This window comes from Oryzias latipes, chromosome 4 (assembly GCF_053564925.1).
Source record: "Oryzias latipes strain Hd-rR chromosome 4, Olatipes_Hd-rR_3.1".
Classification (NCBI taxonomy): domain Eukaryota; kingdom Metazoa; phylum Chordata; class Actinopteri; order Beloniformes; family Adrianichthyidae; genus Oryzias; species Oryzias latipes.
In genome coordinates, this window is record NC_136240.1 from 20,718,557 (window position 1) to 20,745,574 (window position 27,018).

The 27,018-nt window shown below is 41.0% G+C and overlaps 1 protein-coding gene across 8 annotated transcripts in view; it reads left to right on the forward strand.

Annotated features, from left to right (window-relative positions):
- The window catches only part of LOC105357257 (contactin-associated protein-like 4), a 137,580-nt gene that overhangs the window by 23,163 nt on the left and 87,399 nt on the right, over positions 1 to 27,018 (forward strand). For all 8 annotated transcript variants that reach the window (XM_078946058.1, XM_078946056.1, XM_078946060.1 and 5 more), the window contains exon 3: positions 3,330 to 3,523. In XM_078946058.1, the coding sequence (XP_078802184.1) occupies positions 3,330 to 3,523 (194 nt within the window). The remainder of the gene's footprint in view (positions 1 to 3,329; positions 3,524 to 27,018) is intronic.

The following is a 27,018-nucleotide window of genomic DNA, read 5'->3' on the forward strand; positions in this document are numbered from 1 at the left end:
CAACATGTCTATGGATACCACTTGCGCCAATTAGGTGTGAGCTTTTTGAAAGTCCACACCCATTCCACTAAAAGTGGGCAACACAAAATTTGTTGAACATTTCCAATGTTTGATTGGAGAACAGCCACTTATATTGAGGCATTTGATTGTTTAGTTTGTAACTTGAAAAACTTGTGCTTAGGAGTGATAGATTTTTTACACTTCATGTAGACAAAATTAGGATTAGCAATGACATAAAAAAAAAGGTAGTAGAGCAAGAATTATTATTCTGACAAAAATAATTGGAACGGGGGGGATCAATCAGTCCAGCTCTCCTATAAAGTCAATAATTTAACCTGGGTGTTACTGGGGGTGCCACTTTTATTTTTCAGATGATCTACATGTGCACTGCCTTTTAAAAGATTTTCATCATCTCAACTCATTTAGTCTACAGTTTTTTCTTATCGTCTCATTTTATACGATGTCTTGTCATTTTATATTTTCTCTGTCAAATGTCACGTCATTTTGTGTCATGTCATCGCAAGACAGATGAATCCTAGCCCTGCCAACATTATCTTTATTCACGTCATGTAATGGGATACCATGTCCTCATCCATACATGTTACATGTTCTTTTATATCATCAACCTTGCAACCCTCTATTCTCAGCTTCTCTGCAGTCCTGTAGATGTCAATTGATCTGCTTAGCTCTGTTATGCTCTCTCTGCCATTCCTGTGTCAGTGTAATTCTCTTCTTGTCCCTTCAATCTTGCTATAATGAGTAAAGGTCACCATGACTGCTCTCTTCAGTTGTGCTGTCAGTGTTCATGTCTCTTACTGAGGTACTTATTAGTTCTGGCCTTTAGCTGCCGCTGTGGCAAGTATGAGGAGCAGCCAAAGGAGAGAGAATGACCCCAGCCAAAACTAACTTAGCCCCAAGTCATTTTGTCCAAATACAGTCATTTAAATGTACACTGCATTTCTTTACCTCAAAACAAATTATAAACCTGAAAATGATTTAAAAAAATTATCATGGTTGTTGCAAACATATGCATCGGGGAAAAGCTGTGCATTTTTACCTTGGTGGAGACCACTGATGTGTGTTAAGTCAGCTGCAAATATTTACAACTGTCTGCATCAACCTGCACAAGCGGTGTCTTATCAACCAGACAACAGCGCATTTGGGTTTCAGAACTGTTCATTTCACATTCACGCCATGTTTGAAGTGAAATAGAGCAAATTTAGTGTGATCCTGCTTTATACATAGAAATGTCATTGTAATACTTGGTCTGAAATGTCCTTGTTTTTTACAGATACAGCTTTACAGGTTTGTGCTTGTGTGCTTGATAGGGAGAAATGCCTCCATATGGTACCAGAGGTTGCATTTGTCCTGACTCAGCACCTTCTTTTCATTAAACACACACCTGCATTCATGAACACAGACTCACATACATATAGATATACCCTGCTCAGTATTCAGTATGGTATCTCGTAGAAGTGTATTCATCTTTTTTACGTTGCTTCATAATTGTGTTTTTCCACCCTCTTTCACACAGCTTTGTGTCAGGAATGTAAACAGCCTAGAAATGAATGAGTGAGTTTTTTTAAGTGTATGAGAAAAGGTTAACTACTGTAAGACAGCAGAAATCTGTGTGACTTTGGCTCTATCCTGTTTCTACGTCCATTCCCCAACTCAACAATCATCTGTAAAAGCTTGTTTTCACAGATAAAAACCACCGGGAACAAATTGTATAATGTGACCCATAACACAGCTGAGACTGTTCAGCCTGGGGCTTGTGGAGTGTCTTCTATTTCCAGCTGGTCTGCTTGTTGAGGTTAATTTAAAACGGAGACCTTCCATTGTTCAAAGCCGGCTGCTTTTTTGCCTGCATGGTTTTTTGCTGAAGCATCTGTTTTGAAACACACACACACACTTTTTCTTTTATTAAAAAGCCAAGAAAACGAATTTAATACTTAAATTAGGGACACTGTGAAAGTGTAAGTGCACACTTTAGAAAATCAATGTCGTCTTTGCTGTACAAAAAAAAAGGTGGAGCTAAACAGGCTTTTTAACTTTCCTTGAAGAAAAGTTTTTTTTTTTAATCATTTTTTTCATTTTGCTTTCTCCTTATTTTCCTTATGCAGGAGAATAGTTTATAGTCACACTACCTGGACATGTGAGCATTGTGTTTTCAGCAAACCTTAATGAACATTTGCCTCCATTAAGGGAAAAAGCGGGATAAAATGTCAGTGAAATAATTTAAATCCCCTTGATTTTCTTTTTTTTAATGAAATGAAATAAATGTCGAATAAAGTTATATCATATATATATGAGAATGGTGCTGGTTTGGTGTTTTCATTTTCTCTTCAAGAGTGCTTTTGAATAAAACTGGCAGAAAGCCTCTGCAAATACTTTAGTAAATATGTTTGTTTTTTGAAAAAATCACTGCCTTTGTAAGTAATATTCATAAAGAATGGAACAAAGGAAACTTAAAGAAATTACAATTTTTTTATGGTTTGGTAGGAATGTTTAAGTTCTCATTAAAAATATATCAAGTGTAAAGAGCATGGATTTCTATCATGAATTTCCTTTGCATAGTAATTAGGTTTTATTATGGTGTATAATTTCCCTTTACTTGGATTTAAAATGTCTTATCATTTTTATTGATTCTTTTCACAATCTGTTTGTTTATTTTATTTTTTTGTTTGGAGACTGCAATGTAAGAAGGTTCTGATTTTGTGACAACATGAACATACTGCAAACAAATCAAAAACTGCATGTCCCTGTCGTCCTCTCCAGCTGCTGCAGCAGCTGCTGTCATGACTAAAACAGAACCCGTTATTCCTAAGAGGCCTGGTCATGGTCTGCAAATCATTATGTGAAAGACAAATGTTCCAGCTCAGTGATCTCCATCACGTTTGTGTAGAAATATGAATAACACGATTTTAAATGATTTTGGTGCACATTTTCAAAATGCTGGTTGCTTTATGAAGCCGGGAATCATGTAGAGCTGCTCAAGCTGTGGCCTTCAAAATGTTCAACACAAACTGTTGGCTGCAAACCATAATTAGCAATTTAAACATTTTATTTTGAGTGAATAAAGAAGTAATTTATTCCATTTTATGCCAGTGGATTAGCTATATGCTTCCTCCTGAGTCCTCATTGAACACACGCTTGCGCAAATGTAGATTGGATCCATCCTGTCGGAAGAGATTACATTACTTCAATGCACTTTAATGTGTGGATTAACTTTACCCCCAACATGTGTGGTGCTCCAATTAGGTTCTTAGATTCTTGAATGTAAATCAAACTGTAAAACAAAATTGTTTTTGTCTCTGTCTTTCATTCAGGAGCGGGAGGATGGTCTCCACAGTTCTTAGACAGACACCAGTGGTTGGAGGTGGATCTGGGGAGGAGAACGCAAATCACTGCTGTTGCCACGCAAGGTCGCTATGGCAGCTCTGATTGGGTGACGGCTTACCTGTTGTTGTTCAGTGATACTGGACACAACTGGATCCAGCACAGACAGGAAGACAGCCTAGGGGTAAAGCTACTTTCTATCTTTTTACGATTGCTCAGTGTTAGTTAAGCAACCTTGGGCAAGTTGAAACAAATAAGTCTGAACTATCCTAATGCAATTTTGATTAGCAAGCTATAACACCCCCCCTTCAAACGATTAAACTGTACTGGAAGTGATTTTGCACAATCTGGCATATTCCACATCACTTTTAATTTGTTGTTAGGGAGAAATGTGTTGTTTTAAACTAGAACAGCCAGAAATTTGCCAACATGGGCTTTCCAACATCAAATGACATTGAGAGATGGGTTACTGGTCATATCAAGTACACTGGAGCGCATTTCTAAAAACAAATGAGATGAAAATACTGTGGAAACTACAAGTTCTGACAGACTTAAGATCCTGTAAGAGCAACAGTTGAGCTTCATGGCATGACAGTTTGGTATAAAGACATCTGGAGTGGCAGAGAACTGTGACAGGTCATGAGAGCTGTAAAACGGTGGGTAAATGTGTTTAAGTGTGTGAGAGAAGTTCAAGGCTGAAGTACATCAAGGATTAGCTCTAAAGAAAAAAAAAAAAAAAAAAAAAAAAAAAAAAAAAAAAAATTAGCTCTAAGACCCTTCAATTTTGCTTTGATGGACAGGATTTGGGGCAGATGACATTTTTATCTAGTGAGGGGTAAGGTGGACATTTTATTTGTAGAGGAAAATGTTCTCTGAAAAATAATAAAATAGAAAGAATGATAAATTAAAGTTTATAAAATGTCTGCTGCTGGGTTATGTGAATACAGTATTAAAATATTCTGTCATAAATCAATCAAAGTTTCAGTAAATAAATTCCCTCCAACCCAATCGACAAGGTTTTACTTTTGTTTTAATAAAACAATAGAGAGAAAAAAAAACAAGTAAGGAAACTATATTAAGATGATTTTGTTTAGCAGATTAGAATGATTTGTTTCACTGTATATGACTAGCCTGAAGCAGAAAGTCTGCACACTTGGTAGTTTGAACTTTTTTAAACGATTGATGGAGCAATGAAAGAAGCCTGAGCATAGCTCTGTGAATGGGGCAAAGCTCTGGTCAGACAGTTTAACCTCTCCTGACATGAGGTTGTAGGAAAGAGTGGCTGATGTGGAAATGTCACTGCTTTAATTCCCGTTGAAACACAGGTGTCCGGTGACATGCTCAAAGCCAGAGGGTGAATAAACACCGGCCAGTTCGGTCACTGTGAGCCAGTCTTGATATGTGCTTTAACTTGCTACCTAAATGTTCAAATAAAATTAAAGCTACAAGTAGCATTTAGCGGGCCCGAGCACGTGCCACCGCCTGGCACGAGCGACCGCCCCGTGAGCAACGCCCTGCTCGAGCCATTCTCGTTGTTTTTTCTTGTCCATTCTGGAGCTCCAAGATAATGTTAATATGACAGCAGCCTGTGAGGGGGGGGGAAGGGGGGACTGTAATCTGTTTCCTTAAAGGACAAAGACTTTTGCAAATAGCATGAAAAAAATTCTTAAATCTAAGCCTCGTTTAGACCTGCTCAATTTCTCATCAAGTAGAAGAAGGTTTTTTTCAGATTAAGAAACAAGCAATGATGATAATTGCTATCACTGTTCCTAAGAATGAGAACAATAGAACTCATTCAATTTCCACTACAATGTCTAGATGAGTGTCAGCTATGTCTGATAACTTGGCCAATTAGCTGGACCGGGATCTTGCAAAGTGCAGAGGGTTTACGTCCAGTGTGAGTCTGTGGACGGCAACAGTACAGCATAGCCTTTGGTTTCCACAAGAGAAGAACTCCTGACACATCTGCCCTAACAGACAACTACAAGAGGAGTTGAAATGTATAACACGGTGAAGGAGTTTTTGTGCAGAAAAAGGTACCATTAGAAAAGCCAGTAGCAGTGACTGCAGACAGGTTTCATCACTCACTGTAAGCTGTAAAGCTGACCCAGACTTTCCAAAATGTCTGCATTACTGCTGCGTCATTCACCAGTAGGCCTTATGTGCAGAAGTGATTGGCTCTGGACACATAATGACTCCTATTGTGAAAATCATGAAAAGAACCTCAGCTGCAAAGCAAAACAGAACAGGATTTTTAAGGTGCTATTGGTGGAGATATCTGCTGAATATGGTGAATATGAATATGGTGAATCTGAACTTGTATTCTTGACTGACATTACTGGAAAACTAAACCACTTGATCTGCGAGCTGCAAGACATTGGCAAAACTATATTTTTTTATTGACCAGCCTGCCTGAGCCAGTGTTTTTCTTGTGGGGATCTTTTCTGCCAGGGCTTGCCGGCTTGGTCAGTGGATGTTGCTGCAGTTGTCTCCCTTGCTGGGACAGCTGGAGTTAAACATAGCAGCCTCACGGCTGTGAAGTGGACCCCGTTGCTGTCCCAGTCTGGATGGGCACTGTGGTGATGTTCCAATGTTCAGGCTGGCTCCTGGTATGAAGAGATTCCCAATTACCATTTCCTAACCGCAGAGCCAAGGATGTGTTTACATGTTTAGGTCAAAAATGTGATGAACAGCTTGATGTTGTCTATTGATGTAAGTTTAAACCTAAACATGCCACCCTGTTACTAATCCAGTTGTTGTGGTTCTCCACCTGTGTCTAGGTGATAGAAAAGCATTTTTTTATATTTAGAGCTCTAAGCAAACAAACAGTTGTCTATATAAAAGAGCTTTTACAATTGTGCACTTTTAGCAGGTCTCTGAATACATGTGACCAATGTATGGTGGATTTTCACAGACTTTGTTTAAAACTGAAGGTTACAGAGACTTTGGAGAAGTGGCTACATTATTCTGGACTTCTTTGTTTCATCCACAGAATAGTAAAATATGTGATTGATTTTGAAAAGCTGCTGAAAAATGTATCTTTTTAAAATTGCAATTTCTAATTTGGGTTTTACATTTTGTGTTCCATTTTTTGTGATTTTATTAGAAAGATTTGTTATTTATTTGGTGTTTAAAGGTGGTACATATTGTATATACACAATCTTCTTAGAGACATTTGCTATATGTTGTGTTTGTTGTCATTGTAGTTTAATTTTATTGGATGTATTGAAAGGAAATGAAAAGAAGTTGCAGCATTGATTAAAAAAAGCATACGAGACATTTACTGTCTGATGTTACATCTGTAGGAGTGTACTGAGGCTGGGTTTTGTTTTGGAGCACATTCATATGTTTTGTTTGTAAAAAAATAAAAAAAAAGATAAAATATAAAGTTAATTGTATTTTGGATGAATAAAAAAGCAATGATTAGTGCTAAGGATGTATAAAAGACAAACAAAACAAAGGAAATTGCTGTATTTTAGTGTTGAACTAGGCTTTCTAACTGTTCTACTTTCTGTCTGCCACTCCTGGCTAATTTACATGTGAGCACACAGCCGGGGGTTGGGGGGGGGGGGGGGGGGGGGCTAACTCCACTCCTGCAGCAGGGGAGACTGATGAAAAGCTTGAGGATGTAAGATTGAATAAATAAAATCCTAGAGTTGACCAGTTCATTTTATAAATGTAAATATTTTTTATTTTGGTGCTGATAAACTAAACAGAAGTTATGATAAAAATATTTGCTTGAGTCAAAATGTCCAAAAATTTGCTTTTAGCACAATAGGGTGATTAAGGTGGTTAAATGTTTCTCCTACGTATAGTGCTGCTTTTCAAACGTGAAGCTTTGTAGGACGCATCTAATTCTGAAATCTCAGCTTCCTGAGACAAACGGCTGATTTCCTATAAAGCTTGATTATATGACTGCAACGGAATCGACCACTTCCTGTTTGGCAGTGCCTTACGCAGGCACCTTCAGATGTACAGCCATGAAACTTGAGATGATGAGAGAAGAGCCTTCTGAGTATCTCCAGTTTCTATTTCATGCACATCGGAAAAAGCACATAGAAAATACAGGGCAGAATGTGCCCCATGCAATAACTAGGTGGCGCTATAGAGCTCGTCCAAAGTTGTCATATCCATGGGTTCAGAATGGAAGCTTCATCATATCCATTGAAATTCAGTGAGATTGGACAAGGAATGTGCACATGAGAGCAACATTTGTGCATGGCGAGACGCCCAACTTTGCCGCTCTGTCAAGACCACACACCTGCGTTGAAAGATATGTTTTATATCAGAGTAAACTTCAATGGTTTTTCAACAGGTGGACGTAATTTTGAGGTGTGTCGGCTCATCCTACTTGGAGCAGTGATGCTCCAAGTAAAACATTTCATTTCCTGTTGCCAACAGGTGGCGCTACACCTGTTTCGGATTTTTCGACTGCAGATGTGTTCAAAGTCAGACTACAATCATGCACAACAAATTTGGATCAGATTAGATTATTTATGGCTGAGTAATGGCCATTTTTCTTTTCATGGCGTGATTTCGAAACGACCTCAAATTTTGACGCGCCGCCACGGTCACAAACAACCGTAAAAACTTAAAAGCTTCGCAATTTAATATTGGACATGTGTCTAGTTTACAAAACCAAAGTTTGGAGTCATTGTTCAAAAATCTCTAGGAGGAGTTCGTTCTAGAACGAGGCCTGCAAATGACCAAAATAGAGCAAAAATGACATATTGACATCAATATAGCAGACTTGCTGTGCAACTGACAGCTTGGTACCAAGAGACTTTTTTGTAGGTCTCCATCTGATGAACATGTCCTGTAAAAATCAAGCTTGTATGTTAAAGAACATGGCGGGGCTCTCAAAAACAAACATGGTAGGTGGCGCTATTGAGCCGTTTTTGTTCACCCATGCAAGTGCTGTATATCTAAGTTGGAGATATTTATGAGGCATCTCATTCTGAAATCTAAGCCTCGTGATACAAACGGCTGATTTTTTATGAATTTTTAATTATCTGACTGCAACGCAATCAACCACTTCCTGTTTGGTGGTGGCTTGCGCAGGCACCGTCAGGTGTACACCCATGAAACTTTACACAATGAGAGAAGACCCTTATGAGTATCTCCTGCTGTAATTTTTAGAATGTCGGACAAAGCACAGAGAAAAGATAGGTCAGAATGTGACATAAATGTATTTGTCAATATCTAGGTGGCGCTATGGAGTTCGTCCAAGATTGTCATATCCATTGGTTCAGAATGGAAGCCTCATCACCTCTATTGAATTTCAGTGAGATTGGACAAGGAATGTGCACGTGAGAGCAACTTTTCTGTGCATGGCGAGACGCCCAACTTCACCGCTCTGTCACGACCACACCCCCGCATTGAAAGTTATGGCTTTTTATCAGAGTAAACTTCAATGGCTTTTCAACAGGTGGACATCATTTTGAGGTGTGTCGGCTCATCCTACTCGGAGCAGTGATGCTCCAAGTAAAACATGTCATTTCCTTTTGCCAGCAGGTGGCGCTACACCTGTTCTGGATTTTTCCACCTCTGATGTGTTCAGAGTCAGACTACAATCATGCATATCAATTTTGGATCAGATTGGATTTTGCATGGCTGAGTAATGGCCATTTTTCTTTTCATGGCGTGTTTTCAAAATGACCTCCATTTTCGACGCGCCGCCACGGTCACAAACATCCGTAAAAACTTAAAAGCTTCGCAATTTAACATCGGACATGTGTCTAGTTTACAAAACCAAAGTTTGGAGTCATTACTCCAAAATCTCTAGGAGGAGTTCGTTCTAGAGCGAGGCCTGCAAATGTCCAAAATGAAGCAAAAATGACATATTGACCTCAATATATCAGACTTCCTGTGCGAGTGACAGGTGGGTCCTTTCAGACTTTTTTGTAGGTCTCCATCTGAAGAACATGCTGTTGCCTTAAGGGACAAAGACTTTTGCATATAGCATGAAAAAAATTCAAGCAATGATGATAATTGCTATCACTGTCCCTAAGGATGAGAACAATAGAACTCATTCAATTTCCACTACAATGTCTAGATGAGTGTCAGCTATGTCTGATAACTTGGCCAATTAGCTGGACCGGGATCTTGCAAAGTGCAGGTGGTTAACGTCCAGTGTGATGAGTCTGTGGACGGCAACAGTACAGCATAGCTTTTGGTTTCCACAAGAGAAGAACTCCTGACACATTTGCCCTAACAGACAACTACAAGAGGAGTTGAAATGTATAACACGGTGAAGGAGTTTTTGTGCAGAAAAAGATACCATTAGAAAAGCTGGTAGCAGTGACTGCAGATGGGACTCCTGCTATGATCAATAGACAAACAGGTTTCATCACTCACTGTAAAGCTGACCCAGACTTTCCAAAATGTCTGCATTACTGCTGCGTCATTCACCAGCAGGCCTTATGTGCAGAAGTGATTGGCTCTGGACATATAATGACTCTTATTCTGAAAATCGTAAACAACCTCAGCTGCAAAGCAAAACAGCACAGGATTTTTAAGGTGCTATTGGAGGAGATGTCTGTTGAATATGGTGAATATGAACATTGTGAATCTGAACTTGCATTCTTGACTGACATTACTGGAAAACTAAACCACTTGATCTGCGAGCTGAAAGACAATGGCAAAACTATTTTTTTTTGACCAGCCTGCCTGAGCCAGTGTTTTTCTTGTGGGGATCTTTTCTGCCAGGGCTTGTCAGCTTGGTCAGTGGATGTTGCTGCAGTTGTCTACCTTGCTGGGACAGCTGGAGTTAAACACAGCAGCTCACGGCTCTGAAGTGGACCCCATTGCTGTCCCAGTCTGGATGGGCACTGTGGCGATGTTCCAGTGGCCAGGCTGGCTCCTGGTATAAAGAGATTCCCAAATACCATTTCCTAACCGCAGAGCCAAGGATGTGTTTACATGTTTAGGTCAAAAATGTGATGGACAGCTTCATGTTGTCTAAACATGCCACCCTGTTATTAATCCAGTTGATAGTGTTCTCCATCTGTGTCTAGGTGATAGAAAAGCATTTTTTTTATATTTAGAGCTCTAAGCAAACAAACAGTTGTCTATATAAAAGAGCTTTTACAATTGTGCACTTTTAGCAGGTCTCTGAGTTCATGTGACCAATGTATGGTGGATTTTCACAGACCTTGTTTAAAACTGAAGGTGAGAGAGACTTAGAGAAATGGCTTCATTGTTCTGGAGTTCTTTGTTTCATCCACAGAAGAGTAGATTTGGTGATTGATTTTGAAAAGCTGCTGAAAAAAGTATCTTTTTCAAATTGCAATTTCTAACTTGGGTTTTACATTTTGTGTTCCATTTTTTGTGCTTTAATTGGGAAGCATTTGTTATTTGTTTGGTGTTTTTAAGGTTCTGCAAATATACACATCATTTTTTAGAGACATTTGTTATCAGTTGTGTTTGTTGATTTGTAGTTTAATTTCATTGGATGTATAGATGTCGTGTGGGGGGGAGGCTCGAGAGCAGGTAGGACCCAGGCGCAGAGACGGGAGGCAAACGGGTTCAGGGCAAGTGGGTTTATTTAACTAACAAAAAGCGCTGCAGAGCAGGATGACAAAACTAAAAACAAAAACTTACTGTGGCATGGCAAGGGACATGGACGCCAGACAAGAAGACGTGATCAACATGAGCAGAAGTTAATGGACCAGCACAGGAGGAAGGCAGAGACAAGACTTATATACAGACAGGGCAGACAAGACACAGGTGAACACGATTAGGGCAGATGGGGACCAAAGGAAGTAAAACTCAAGAAACATGACAAGACAGGAAACCTTTCAAAATAAAACAGGAAACAGAACCAAACAAGACAGAACAAGAACTAAAACGAAAAAAAAGACAACAAACTGAAACCATGACAATAGAAAGGAAAAGAAGTTCAAACATTGATTATAAAAAAGGATGTAAGAGATAAAAAAAAAGAAAAAGGAAAAGAAAAAAGATAAAATATTGATTTAATTGCATTTTGAATGAATAAAAAACAATGATTAATAGAATCAGAATCAGAATCAGGAATCAGAAAAAGTTTTATTGCCAGGTTCAGTAGAGCGCACTTTACAAAACGAGGAATTTGACTTGGTGTATAGTGCAATTAAGAATAAGTTAAAAATTAAGTTAACAACAACAACACACTATATACAGTAGAGTAAGGTGAATTAAAGTGGGAGCACAGATGGGCTGGGATGGTGGGGCCTGTAAGTGGCACCGACAGTCCTTTGGTGGGCGGGGGGGGGGGAGGGGGGTCACCTGGGGGAGTTGGGGTTCTGTTCAGCAGGCTGGCTGCAGTGGGGAAGAAGCTGTTCTTGTGGCGCGAGGTCCTGGTCCTGATGGACCGGAGCCTCTTGCCAGAAGGGAGGGGCCGAAAGAGATTATGTCCTGGATGAGAGGGGTTGGCTACAATCCTGGCTGCCCGCCTCCAGGTCCTGGAGATGTGCAGCTCCTGGAGAGACGGGAGGTGGCAGCCGATCACCTTCTCTGCTGAGTGGATGACGCGTTGCAGCTTGGCCTTGTCTCTGGCCGTGGCCGCAGCGAACCAGACTGTGATGGAGGACGTGAGGGTGGATTCGATGATGGCGGTGTAAAAGTCTACCAGCATCTTTTCAGGGAGGTGAAACTTCTTCAGCTGCCTCAGGAAGTACATCCTCTGCTGGACCTTCTTAGTGATGGAGCTGATGTTCTGCTCCCACTTGAGGTCCTGGCTGATGATGGTTCCCAGGAAGCAGAAGGACTCCACAGAGGTCACCGGGGAGTCACAGAGGATGACAGGGGGGAGGGGGGCTGGGGCCTTCCTGAAGTCCACTGTCATCTCCACTGTCTTCAGAGCATTAAGCTCCAGGTTGTTAGCGCTGCACTATGACACCAGCCTGGCTATTTCACTCCTGTAGGCCGACTCATCTCCGTCAGAGATGAGGCCGATGAGTGTGGTGTCGTCAGCAAACTTCAGGAGTTTGACAGACAGGTGACCAGCTGTGCAGCTGTTTGTGTACAGGGAAAGTAACAGGGGTGAAAGGACACAGCCCTGGGGGGATCCGGTGCTTGTGGTCCGAGTATCTGAGACGAGCTTCCCCAGCCTCACATACTGCTGTCTGTCCGTCAGGAAGTCTGTGATCCACCTGCAGGTGGAGTCAGGCACATTCATCTTGGAGAGTTTTTAATACTAAAGATGTATGAAAGACATACCGAAAAAATATGTCTTTCAGTGTTTAACTGGCTGTCTTTGGATTATGCATGCCTGAATAATGGTCATTCTTACTCCTCATCTCTCTGTTCACTGCTTGCTAATTTACATAGCAGGGGTCCCAGCAGGAGTGGGCGGGGTTGTAACACGACTCCTTCAGCAGAGCCAGGCTGAGAGAGGCTTTGACATGTAAGATGTTAGATGTTAGAATGCCAGATGTTAGAATGACCAGTTCATTTTATATCTATGAAAATATTCAGGTAGCTATGGGACATGTTTAGCTATAGGTCTGTGAAAATTGGTGTCGATTGTTGAAACATAAGTTACCATAAAAAAATGTTTGTTTGGAGTCTAGACAGATTTAACACAGGTTTTTGGATGAAAAAGGATTTTTTATAAATCATCTGTTACACTTTTAAGTCTGAAAAAAATATGGAAGGCAGCAAACACAGATCCCTACCGTTTTTAATTTTTTTGTGCTGATATTTGAAAGATAAGTTATGCAAAAAAATAGGTGTTTGCAGTTTTGCCTAAAAAGACGTTTTCGGACCTTTTTGGATGAAATGATGTCTAAAAGTTCACCTGTAACTTCAATAATTCTGAATTTTTTTAGGAAGCAGTAGCACATAAATGCCTATGAAAGTTGAATTCTTGGTGCTGATAACCTAAACAGAATTTATGCTAAAAATCTTTGTTCAGTCCAAAATTGCATAGGAAAAAAAGAGGTATGAAGTTTCTCATAGACCCTATTGTGTTACATATCAAAGCTGGAGGTTATTAAAGGCATCTAATTCTGAAATCTCAGCTTCCTGAGACAAACGGCTGATTTATAATAAATTTCTATTATTTGGGTGCACATAATCGACCACTTCCTGTTACGCAGGCACCGTCAGGTGTACACCCATGAAACTTTACATGATGAGAGAGGACCCTTCTGAGTATCTCCAGTTTTAATTTCATGCACATCGGACAAAGCAAAGAGAAAATACAGGGCAGAATGTGCCCAATGCAATAACTAGGTGGCGCTATAGAGCTCGTCCAAGATTGTCATATCCATGGGTTCAGAATAGAAGCTTCATCATATCCATTGAATTTCAGTGAGATTGGACAAGGAATGTGCACGTGAGAGCAACTTTTGTGTGCATAGCGAGATGCCCAACTTTGCCGCTCTGTCACGACCACACCCCCGCATTGAAAGTTATGGTTTTTTGTCAGAGTAAACTTCAATGGCTTTTCAACAGGTGGACGTCATTTTCAGGTGTGTCGGCTCATCCTACTCGGAGTAGTGATGCTCCAAGTAAAACATGTCATTTCCTCTTGCCAGCAGGTGGCGCTACACTTTTTCCAGATTTTTTCACTGCAGATGTGTTCAGAGTCAGACTACAATCATGCACATCAATTTTGGATCAGATTGGATTATGCATGGCTGAGTAATGGCCATTTTTCTTTTCATGGCGTGTTTTCGAAACGACCTCCAATTTTGACGCGCCGCCATGGTCACAAACATACATAAAAACTTAAAAGCTTTGCAATTTAACATCGGACATGTGTTTAGTTTACAAAACCAAAGTTTGGAGTCATTACTCTCAAATCTCTAGGAGGAGTTCGTTCTAGAGCGAGGCCTGCAAATGACCAAAATACAGCAAAAATGACATATTGTCATCAAAATGAGACTTCCTGTGCGTCTGACAGCTTGGTCCCAAGAGACTTTTTTGTAGGTTTCTATCCGATGAACATGCCCTGTTAAAATCAGGTTTGTACTATAAAGCATATGGAGGTGCTCGCGAAAACAAATTTTGCAGGTGGCGCTATCGAGCCATTTTTGTTTACCTATGCCGTTCTCCTATAAAATATGAAATTTTTCGCGACTCCTGATGTGTATACAAAATTTGGTGAGTTTTGGGGTATGTTAAAGGCCTCAAAAAGGCGACGGAAAAGTCGGAAGAATAATAATAATAATAATAATTAAAGCTACAAGTAGCATTTAGCGGGCCCGAGCACGTGCGACCGCCTGGCACGAGCGACCGCCCCGTGAGCAACGCCCTGCTCGAGCCATTCTCGTCGTTTTTCTTGTCCATTCTGGAGCTCCAAGCTAATGTTAATATGAAAGCAGCCTGTGGGGGGGGGGGGGGGGGGGGGACTTTAATCTGTTGCCTTAAGGGACCTGCTCATTTACTCATCCAGAGGGCTTTTTCAAATTAAAAAGTTGTCAATCAAGCAATGATGATGATCATTAACACTGTACCTAAAGATGTGAAAAATAGAAGTGATCTAATTTCCACTACAATGTCTAGACAAGTGTCAGCTATGTTTGATAACTTGGCCGATCAGGTGGACCGGGATCTTGCAAAGCGCATGTGGTTTTGCATCCAGTTTGAAGATTCTCTAGACAGCAGCAGTGCAGCGCAGCTGTGTGTTTGTTTGTTTTTTTGTTTGTCTTTACATCAAGAGAAGAACTCTTGACAGAACTGCCCTTACAAACAAATATAGGAGGAGTTGAAATGTATAACACGTAAAGGAGTTTTTGTGCAGAAAAAGGTACAATTAGAAAAGCTGGTAGCAGTGACTGCAGACGGGGCTCCTGCTATGATCGATAGACAAACAGGTTTCATCACTCACTGTAAAGCTGACCCAGACTTTCCAAAATGTCTGCATTACTGCTGCGTCATTCACCAGTAGGCCTTATGTGCAGAAGTGATTGGCTCTGGACACATAATGACTCCTTTTGTGAAAATCATAAAATACCTCAGCTGCAAAGCAAAACAGCACAGGATTTTCAAGGTGCTATTGGAGGAGATGTCTGTTGAATATGAATATGGTGATTATGACTTTGCATTTTTGACTGACATTACTGGAAAACTAAACCAATTGAACTGCGAGCTGCAAGACAATGGCAAAACTATGTTTTTTTTTGACCAGCCTGCCTGAGCCAGTGTTTCTCGTGGGGATCTTTTCTGCCAGGGCTTGCCGGCTTGGTCGGTGGATGTTGCTGCTGTTGTCTCCCTTACTGGGGCAGCTGGAGTTAAACAAAGCAGCCTCACGGCTGTAAAGTGGACCCCGTTGCAGTCTCAGTCTGGATGGGCACTGTGGCGATGTTCCTATGGCCAGGCTGGCTCCTGGTATGAAGAGATTCCCAAATACCGTTTCCTAACCTCAGAGCCAAGCATATGTTTACATGTTTAGGTCAATAATGTGATGAACAGCTTCATGTTGTCTAGTGATGTAAGTTTTTAACCTAATTAAACCTAAACATGCCACTCTGTTACTAATCCAGTTGATATGGTTCTCCATCTGTGTCTAAGTGATATAAAAGCATTGTTTTTATATTTAAAGCTCTAAGCAACCAAACAGTTGTCTATACAAAAGACCTTTTTACAATTGTGCACTTTTAGCAGGTCTCTGAATACATGTGACCAATGTATAATGGATTTTCACAGACTTTGTTTAAAACAGAAGGTGACAGAGAATTTGGAGAAGTGGCTACATTGTTCTGGACTTCTTTGTTTTAACCAAAGAAAAGTTAAATTGCTGTTTTTTTTTAAAAAAGCTGCTGAAAAAAATATCTTTTTAAAATTGCAATTTCTAATTTGGGTTTTACATTTTGTGTTCCATTTTTTGTGATTTTATTAGAAAGATTTGTTATTTCTTTGGTGTTTAAAGGTGGTACATATTGTATATACACAATCTGTTTAGAGACATTTGCTATATGTTGTGTTTGTTGTCATTGTAGTTTAATTTTATTGGATGTATAGAAAGGAAAAGAAGTTGCAGCATTGATTAAAAAAGCATAAAAGAGACATTTACTGTCTGATGTTACATTTGTAGGAGTGTACTGAGGCTGAGTTTTGTTTTGGAGCACATTCATAAGTAGTGTTTGTAAAAAAAAAAGAAAAGATAAAATATAAAGTTAATTGTATTTTGGATGAATAAAAATGCAATGATTAGTGCAATAGATGTATAAAAGATAAACAAAACAAAGGAAAAGGCTGTCTTTCACTGTTGAACTAGGCTTTCTAACTGTTCTCATTCTTGTCTGCCACTCCTGGCTAATTTACATGTGAGCACACAGCCGGAAAGGGGGGGGAACTCCACTCCTGCAGCAGTGGAGACTGAGGAAAGGCTGGAGGATGTAAAATTAAATAAACAAAATCCTAGAGTTGACCAGTTCATTTTATATATGTATATATTTTTTATTTTGGTGCTGATAAACTAAACAGAAGTTATGATAAAAATATTTGTTTGAGTCAAAATGTCCAAAAAGTTGGTCTCAGCACAATAGGGTGATTAAGGTGGTTAAATGTTTCTCTTATGTATAGTGCTGCTTTTCAAACGTGGATCTTTGTAAGACGCATCTAACTCTGAAATCTCAGCTTCCTGAGACAAACGGGTGATTTCCTATGAAGCTTGATTATATGATCATGCTTCATAATTATTTATGAACATATATAGCTCATCCAAAATTGTCATATCCATGGGTTCAGAATGGAAGTTTCATCAAATCTATTTAATTTCAGTGAGATCAGACAAGGAATGTGCACGTGAGAGCAACATGTGTGCATGGCGAGATACCCAACTTCGCCGCTCTGTCACGACCACACCCCCCCATTGAAAGTTATGGCTTTTTATCAGAGTAAACTTCAATTCCTTTTCAACAGGTGGACGTCATTTTGAGGTGTGTCTACTTAACCTACTTGGAGCAGTGTTGCTCCAAGTAAAACATGTCATTTCGTGTTGCCAGCAGGTGGCGCTACACCTGTTCCGGATTCTTCCACTGCAGATGTGTTCAAAGTCAGACTACAATCATGCACATCAATTTTGGATCAGATTAGATTTTGCATGGCTGAGTAATGGCCATTTTTCTTTTCATGGCGTGTTTTCGAAACGACCTCCAATTTTGACTTGCCGCCACGGTCATAAACAACCGTAAAAACTTAAAAGCTTCACAGTTTAACATCGGACATGTGTCTATTTTACAAAACCAAAGTTTGGAGTCATTATTCACAAATTTCTAGGAGGAGTTCGTTCTAGAACGAGGCCTGCAAATGACCAAAATACAGCAAAAATGACATATTGACACCAATATAGCAGACTTCCTGTGCAACTGACAGCTTGGCACCAAGAGACTTTTTTTTAGGTTTTCATCTGATGAACATGTCCTGTAAATATCAAGCTTGTATGTTAAAGAACATGGCGGGGCTCGCGAAAACAAACATTGTAGGTGGTGCTATTGAGCCGTTTTTGTGCACCCATGCGAGTGCTGTATATCTAAGTTGGAAATATGTTAGAGTCATCTCATTCTGAAATCTCAGCCTCATGAGACAAACGGCTGATTTTTTATGAATTTTTAATTATCTGACTGCAATGCAATCAACCACTTCCTGTTTGGCGGTGGCTTGCGCAGGCACCGTCAGGTGTACACCCATGAAACTTTAAACGATGAGAGAAGACCCTTGTGAGTATCTCCTGTTGTAATTTTATGAACGTCGGACAAAGCACAGAGAAAAGATAGGTCAGAATGTGACATAAAATGTATTTGTCAATATCTAGGTGGCGCTATGGAGCTCGTCCAAGATTGTCATATCCATTGGTTCAGAATGGAAGCTTCATCACCTCCATTGAATTTCAGTGAGATTGGACAAGGAATGTGCACGTGAGAGCAACTTTTGTGTGCATGGCGAGACGCCCAACTTCGCCGCTCTGTCACGACCACACCCCCACGTTGAAAGTTATGGCTTTTTATCAGAGTAAAGTTCAATGGCTTTTCAACAGGTGGACATCATTTTGAGGTGTGTCGGCTCATCCTACTTGGAGCAGTGATGCTCCAAGTAAAACATGTCATTTCCTTTTGCCAGCAGGTGGCGCTACACCTGTTCTGGAATTTTCCACTTCTGATGTGTTCAGAGTTGGACTACAATCATGCATATCAATTTTGGATCAGATTGGATTTTGCATGGCTGAGTAATGGCCATTTTTCTTTTCATGGCGTGTTTTCAAAATGACCTCCATTTTCCACGCGCCGCCACGGTCACAAACATCCGTAAAAACTTAAAAGCTTCACAATTTAACATCGGACATGTGTTTAGTTTACAAAACCAAAGTTTGGAGTCATTACTCCAAAATCTCTAGGAGGAGTTCGTTCTAGAGCGAGGCCTGCAAATGTCCAAAATGAAGCAAAAATGACATATTGACCTCAATATATCAGACTTCCTGTGCGAGTGACAGGTGGGTCCTCACAGACTTTTTTGTAGGTCTCCATCTGAAGAACATGCCCTGTAAAAATCAAGCTTTTACGTTAAAGCGTATGCGGGGCGTCGGGACAAAAGTCACTGTAGGTGGCGCTATCGAGCCGTTTTTGTGCGCCCATGCCAATCTCCTATAAAATACAAAATTTTTCGCGACTCCTGATGTGTGTGCCAAATTTAGTGACTTTTGGGGTATGTTAAAGGCCTCAAAAAGGCGACTCTTCCGGTAGAATAATAATAATAATAATAATTAAAGCTACAAGTAGCATTTAGCGGGCCCGAGCACGTGCGACCGCATGGCACGAGCGACCGCCCCGTGAGCAACGCCCTGCTCGAGCCATTCTCGTCGTTTTTACTTGTCCATTCTGGAGCTCCAAGCTATTGTTAATACGACAGCAGCCTGGGGGGGGGGGGGGGGGGGGGGGGGGCTGTAATCTGTTGCCTTAAGGGACAAAGACTTTTGCATATAGCATGAAAAAAATTCAAGCAATGATGATAATTGCTATCACTGTCCCTAAGGATGAGAACAATAGAACTCATTCAATTTCCACTACAATGTCTAGATGAGTGTCAGCTATGTCTGATAACTTGGCCAATTAGCTGGACCGGGATCTTGCAAAGTGCAGGTGGTTAACGTCCAGTGTGATGAGTCTGTGGACGGCAACAGTACAGCATAGCTTTTGGTTTCCACAAGAGAAGAACTCCTGACACATCTGCCCTAACAGACAACTACAAGAGGAGTTGAAATGTATAACACGGTGAAGGAGTTTTTGTGCAGAAAAAGGTACAATTAGAAAAGCTGGTAGCAGTGACTGCAGATGGGACTCCTGCTATGATCAATAGACAAACAGGTTTCATCACTCACTGTAAAGCTGACCCAGACTTTCCAAAATGTCTGCATTACTGCTGCGTCATTCACCAGCAGGCCTTATGTGCAGAAGTGATTGGCTCTGGACATATAATGACTCTTATTCTGAAAATCGTAAACAACCTCAGCTGCAAAGCAAAACAGCACAGGATTTTTAAGGTGCTATTGGAGGAGATGTCTGTTGAATATGGTGAATATGAACATTGTGAATCTGAACTTGCATTCTTGACTGACATTACTGGAAAACTAAACCACTTGATCTGCGAGCTGCAAGACAATGGCAAAACTACTTTTTTTTGACCAGCCTGCCTGAGCCAGTGTTTTTCTTGTGGGGATCTTTTCTGCCAGGGCTTGTCAGCTTGGTCAGTGGATGTTGCTGCAGTTGTCTCCCTTGCTGGGACAGCTGGAGTTAAACACAGCAGCTCACGGCTCTGAAGTGGACCCCGTTGCTGTCCCAGTCTGGATGGGCACTGTGGCGATGTTCCAATGGCCAGGCTGGCTCCTGGTATAAAGAGATTCCCAAATACCATTTCCTAACCGCAGAGCCAAGGATGTGTTTACATGTTTAGGTCAAAAATGTGATGAACAGCTTCATGTTGTCTAAACATGCCACCCTGTTATTAATCCAGTTGATATGGTTCTCCATCTGTGTCTAGGTGATAGAAAAGCATTTTTTTTTATATTTAGAGCTCTAAGCAAACAAACAGTTGTCTATATAAAAGAGCTTTTACAATTGTGCACTTTTAGCAGGTCTCTGAGTTCATGTGAACAATGTATGGTGGATTTTCACAGACCTTGTTTAAAACTGAAGGTGAGAGAGACTTAGAGAAATGGCTTCATTGTTCTGGAGTTCTTTGTTTCATCCACAGAAGAGTAGAATTGGTGATTGATTTTGAAAAGCTGCTGAAAAAAGTATCTTTTTCAAATTGCAATTTCTAACTTGGGTTTTACATTTTGTGTTCCATTTTTTGTGCTTTATTTGGGAAGCATTTGTTATTTGTTTGGTGTTTTTAAGGTTCTGCAAATATACACATCATTTTTTAGAGACATTTGTTATCAGTTGTGTTTGTTGATTTGTAGTTTAATTTCATTGGATGTATAGATGTCGTGTGGGGGGGAGGCTCGAGAGCAGGTAGGACCCAGGCGCAGAGACGGGAGGCAAACGGGTTCAGGGCAAGTGGGTTTATTTAACTAACAAAAAGCGCTGCAGAGCAGGATGACAAAACTAAAAACAAAAACTTACTGTGGCATGGCAAGGGACATGGACGCCAGACAAGAAGACGTGATCAACATGAGCAGAAGTTAATGGACCAGCACAGGAGGAAGGCAGAGACAAGACTTATATACAGACAGGGCAGACAAAACACAGGTGAACACGATTAGGGCAGATGGGGACCAAAGGAAGTAAAACTCAAGAAACATGACAAGACAGGAAACCTTTCAAAATAAAACAGGAAACAGAACCAAACAAGGCAGAACAAGAACTAAAGCGAAAAAAAAGACAACAAACTGAAACCATGACAATAGAAAGGAAAAGAAGTTCAAACATTGATTATAAAAAAGGATATAAGAAATAAAAAAAAAGAAAAAGGAAAAGAAAAAAGATAAAATATTGATTTAATTGCATTTTGAATGAATAAAAAACAATGATTAATAGAATCAGAATAAGAAACAGAAATCAGAAAAAGTTTTATTGCCAGGTTCAGTAGAGCGCACTTTACAAAACGAGGAATTTGACTTGGTGTATAGTGCAATTAAGAATAAGTTAAAAATTAAGTTAACAACAACAACACACTATATACAGTAGAGTAAGGTGAATTAAAGTGGGAGCACAGATGGGCTGGGATGGTGGGGCCTGTAAGTGGCACCGACAGTCCTTTGGTGGGCGGGGGGGGGGGGGGGGGGGAGGAGGGGGGGTCACCTGGGGGAGTTGGGGTTCTGTTCAGCAGGCTGGCTGCAGTGGGGAAGAAGCTGTTCTTGTGGCGCGAGGTCCTGGTCCTGATGGACCGGAGCCTCTTGCCAGAAGGGAGGGGCCGAAAGAGATTATGTCCTGGATGAGAGGGGTTGGCTACAATCCTGGCTGCCCGCCTCCAGGTCCTGGAGATGTGCAGCTCCTGGAGAGACGGGAGGTGGCAGCCGATCACCTTCTCTGCTGAGTGGATGACGCGTTGCAGCTTGGCCTTGTCTCTGGCCGTGGCCGCAGCGAACCAGACTGTGATGGAGGACGTGAGGGTGGATTCGATGATGGCGGTGTAAAAGTCTACCAGCATCTTTTCAGGGAGGTGAAACTTCTTCAGCTGCCTCAGGAAGTACATCCTCTGCTGGACCTTCTTAGTGATGGAGCTGATGTTCTGCTCCCACTTGAGGTCCTGGCTGATGATGGTTCCCAGGAAGCAGAAGGACTCCACAGAGGTCACCGGGGAGTCACAGAGGATGACAGGGGGGAGGGGGGCTGGGGCCTTCCTGAAGTCCACTGTGATCTCCACTGTCTTCAGAGCATTAAGCTCCAGGTTGTTAGCGCTGCACTATGACACCAGCCTGGCTATTTCACTCCTGTAGGCCGACTCATCTCCGTCAGAGATGAGGCCGATGAGTGTGGTGTCGTCAGCAAACTTCAGGAGTTTGACAGACAGGTGACCAGCTGTGCAGCTGTTTGTGTACAGGGAGAGTAACAGGGGTGAAAGGACACAGCCCTGGGGGGATCCGGTGCTTGTGGTCCGAGTATCTGAGACGAGCTTCCCCAGCCTCACATACTGCTGTCTGTCCGTCAGGAAGTCTGTGATCCACCTGCAGGTGGAGTCAGGCACATTCATCTTGGAGAGTTTTTAATACTAAAGATGTATGAAAGACATACCGAAAAAATATGTCTTTCAGTGTTTAACTGGCTGTCTTTGGATTATGCATGCCTGAGTAATGGCCATTCTTACTTCTCATCTCTCTGTTCACTGCTTGCTAATTTACATAGCAGGGGTCCCAGCAGGAGGGGGCGGGGTTGTAACACGACTCCTTCAGCAGAGCCAGGCTGAGAGAGGCTTTGACATGTAAGATGTTAGATGTTAGAATGCCAGATGTTAGAATGACCAGTTCATTTTATATCTATGAAAATATTCAGGTAGCTATGGGACATGTTTAGCTATAGGTCTGTGAAAATTGGTGTCGATTGTTGAAACATAAGTTACCATAAAAAAATGTTTGTTTGGAGTCTAGACAGATTTAACACAGGTTTTTGGATGAAAAAGGATTTTTTATAAATCATCTGTTACACTTTTAAGTCTGAAAAAAATATGGAAGGCAGCAAACACAGATCCTACCGTTTTTAATTTTTTTGTGCTGATATTTGAAAGATAAGTTATGCAAAAAAATAGGTGTTTGCAGTTTTGACTAAAAAGACGTTTTCGGACCTTTTTGGATCAAATGTTGTCTAAAAGTTCACCTGTAACTTCAATCATTCTGAATTTTTTTTAGGAAAACTAAACCACTTCAACTGTGATCTGCAAGGCAATGGTAAAACTATATTTTTTATGGAACAGCCTGCAGTGTTTCTTGTGGGGATCTTTTCTGCCAGGGCTTGCCGGCTTGGTCGGTGGTTGTTGCTGTTACCAATCCAGTTGATATGGTTCTCCATCTGTGTCTAAGTGATATAATCAGAATCAGAATCGTTTATTGTCATTGTACATGGGGATACAATGAAATTGCAGCAGCCTTGGAGTGAAGGAGTTACATAAAATAAAAATAAAAATAGAATAGAAAAAGAAATACTGTATTTACAACTCTTAACAAAAAATGAACAATATGGACAGAAAATGTTAAATATTAAATATTTGTGAATAAAATAGAAAGGAATTACATGAGTTGCTGTGAGCACAGCTTAATAAATATCAAGTTATTGCACAGTGACCCGGTTAGACAGTCAGGATATTGCACGCATTGTAGTAAAATTAGAGTGAGGTGTGGTTGGTGGACGTATGTGCATTCCGTATGATAATTGCCTATGGAAAAAAGCTGTTTCTTAGTCTGTTTGTCCTGGTTCTGATGGACCTGTACCTCTTTCCAGAGGGCAGCAGTTCAAACAGAGGGAAAGCAGAATGGGTGGAGTTAGTGGTGATGCTAGTCACTCTGCTGATGCAGCGAGACTGGTAAATGTCCTTCAGTGAGGGGAGGGGGCAGCCGATGATCCTCTGCGCTGTCTTTACCACTCTCTGGAGACTCTGCCGTTCTGCTTCAGTGCAGTGGGAAAACCACACAGGACCCTTCTGAGTATCTCCAGTTTTAATTTCATTCACATCGGACAAAGCAAAGAGAAAATACAGGGCAGAATGTGCCCAATGCAATAACTAGGTGGCGCTATAGAGCTCGTCCAAGATTGTCATATCCATGGGTTCAGAATAGAAGCTTCATCATATCCATTGAATTTCAGTGAGATTGGACAAGGAATGTGCACGTGAGAGCAACTTTTGTGTGCATAGCGAGATGCCCAACTTTGCCGCTCTGTCACGACCACACCCCCGCATTGAAAGTTATGGTTTTTTGTCAGAGTAAACTTCAATGGCTTTTCAACAGGTGGACGTCATTTTCAGGTGTGTCGGCTCATCCTACTCGGAGTAGTGATGCTCCAAGTAAAACATGTCATTTCCTCTTGCCAGCAGGTGGCGCTACACTTTTTCCAGATTTTTTCACTGCAGATGTGTTCAGTCAGACTACAATCATGCACATCAATTTTGGATCAGATTGGATTATGCATGGCTGAGTAATGGCCATTTTTCTTTTCATGGCGTGTTTTCGAAACGACCTCCAATTTTGACGCGCCGCCATGGTCACAAACATCCATAAAAACTTAAAAGCTTTGCAATTTAACATCGGACATGTGTCTAGTTTACAAAACCAAAGTTTGGAGTCATTACTCTCAAATCTCTAGGAGGAGTTCGTTCTAGAGCGAGTCCTGCAAATGACCAAAATACAGCAAAAATGACATATTGTCATCAAAATATCAGACTTCCTGTGCGACTGACAGCTTGGTCCCAAGAGACTTTTTTGTAGGTTTCTATCCGATGAACATGCCCTGTTAAAATCAGGTTTGTACTATAAAGCATATGGAGGTGCTCGCGAAAACAAATTTTGCAGGTGGCGCTATCGAGCCATTTTTGTTTACCTATGCCGTTCTCCTATAAAATATGAAATTTTTCGCGACTCCTGATGTGTATACAAAATTTGGTGAGTTTTGGGGTATGTTAAAGGCCTCAAAAAGGCGACGGAAAAGTCGGAAGAATAATAATAATAATTAAAGCTACAAGTAGCATTTAGCGGTTCCGAGCACGTGCGACCGCCTGGCACGAGCGACCGCCCCGTGAGCAACGCCCTGCTCGAGCCATTCTCGTCGTTCTTTCTTGTCCATTCTGGAGCTCCAAGCTAATGTCAATATGAAAGCAGCCTGTGGGGGGGTGGGGGGGACTGTAATCTGTTGCCTTAAGGGACAAAGACTTTTGCATATAGCATGAACGAGTGAGTGAATGAGCAACATCCTGCTCGAGCCGTTTTGTGTCGTTCTTCCTTCTGCATTCTGGAGCTGCAAGCTACATTTAACATGACAGCAGCATGTCGGCGGGGGGTGGGGGGGGCTGTTATCTGTTTCCTTTAAGGACTGAAATTTTTGCATATATTGTGAAAAAAAAATTCAAACGAAGCCTTGATTAGACCTGCTCATTTTCTCATCCAGAAGAAAAACAAAAAACAAACACACAGCTGTGCTGCACTGCTGCTGTCCAGAGAATCTTCAAACTGGATGCAAAACAACATGCGCTTTGCAAGATCCTGGTCCACCTGATCGGCCAAGTTATCAAACATAGCTGACACTTGTCTAGACATTGTAGTGGAAATTAATCACTTCTATTTTTCACATCTTTTGGTACAGTGTTAGTGATTATCATCATTGCTTGATTGACAACTTTTTAACATCATCAAGAAATCAACATCAAGAGAAGAACTATTGACAGAACTGCACTTACAAACAAATATAGGAGGAGTTGAAATGTATAACACGGTGAAGGACTTTTTGTGCAGAAAAAGGTACCATTAGAAAAGCTAGTAGCAGTGACTGCAGACGGGGCTCCTGCTATGATCAATAGACAAACAGGTTTCATCACTCACTGTAAAGCTGACCCAGACTTCCCAAAATGTCTGCATTACTGCTGCTTCATTCACCAGCAGGCCTTATGTGGAGAAGTGATTGGCTCTGGACACATAAAGACTCCTATTGTGAAAATCATAAAAAAAACCTCAGCTGCAAAGCAAAACAGCACAGGATTTTCAAGGTGCTATTGGAGGAAATGTCTGCTGAATATGGTGAATATGAATATGGTAAATATGAAATTGCATTTTTGACTAATTTTACTGGAAAACTAAACCACTTCAACTGTGATCTGCAAGGCAATGGTAAAACTATATTTTTTATGGAACAGCCTGCAGTGTTTCTTGTGGGGATCTTTTCTGCCAGGGCTTGCCGGCTTGGTCGGTGGATGTTGCTGCAGTTGTCTTCCTTACTGGGGCAGCTGGAGTCAAACACAGCAGCCTCACAGCTGTGAAGTGGACCCCGTTGATGTTCCAGTCTGGGTGGGTGTTGTGGCGATGTTCCTATGGCCAGGCTGGCTCCTGGTATGAAGAGATTCCCAAATACCGTTTCTTAACCGCAGAGCCAAGCATGTGTTTACATGTTTAGGTCAAAAATGTGATGAATAGCTTCATGTTGTCTAGTGATGTAAGTTTTTAACCTAGTTAAACCTACACATGCCACCCTGTTACTAATCCAGTTGATATGGTTCTCCATCTGTGTCTAAGTGATATAATCAGAATCAGAATCGTTTATTGTCATTGTACATGGGGATACAATGAAATTGCAGCAGCCTTGGAGTGAAGGAGTTACATAAAAATAAAAATAGAATAGAAAAAGAAATACTGTATTTACAACTCTTAACAAAAAATGAACAATATGGACAGAAACTGTTAAATATTAAATATTTGTGAATAAAATAGAATGGAATTACATGAGTTGCTGTGAGCACAGCTTAATAAATATCAAGTTATTGCACAGTGACCCGGTTAGACAGTCAGGATATTGCACGCATTGTAGTAAAATTAGAGTGAGGTGTGGTTGGTGGACGTATGTGCATTCCGTATGATAATTGCCTATGGAAAAAAGCTGTTTCTTAGTCTGTTTGTCCTGGTTCTGATGGACCTGTACCTCCTTCCAGAGGGCAGCAGTTCAAACAGAGGGAAAGCAGAATGGGTGGAGTTAGTGGTGATGCTAGTCACTCTGCTGAGGCAGCGAGACTGGTAAATGTCCTTCAGTGAGGGGAGGGGGCAGCCGATGATCCTCT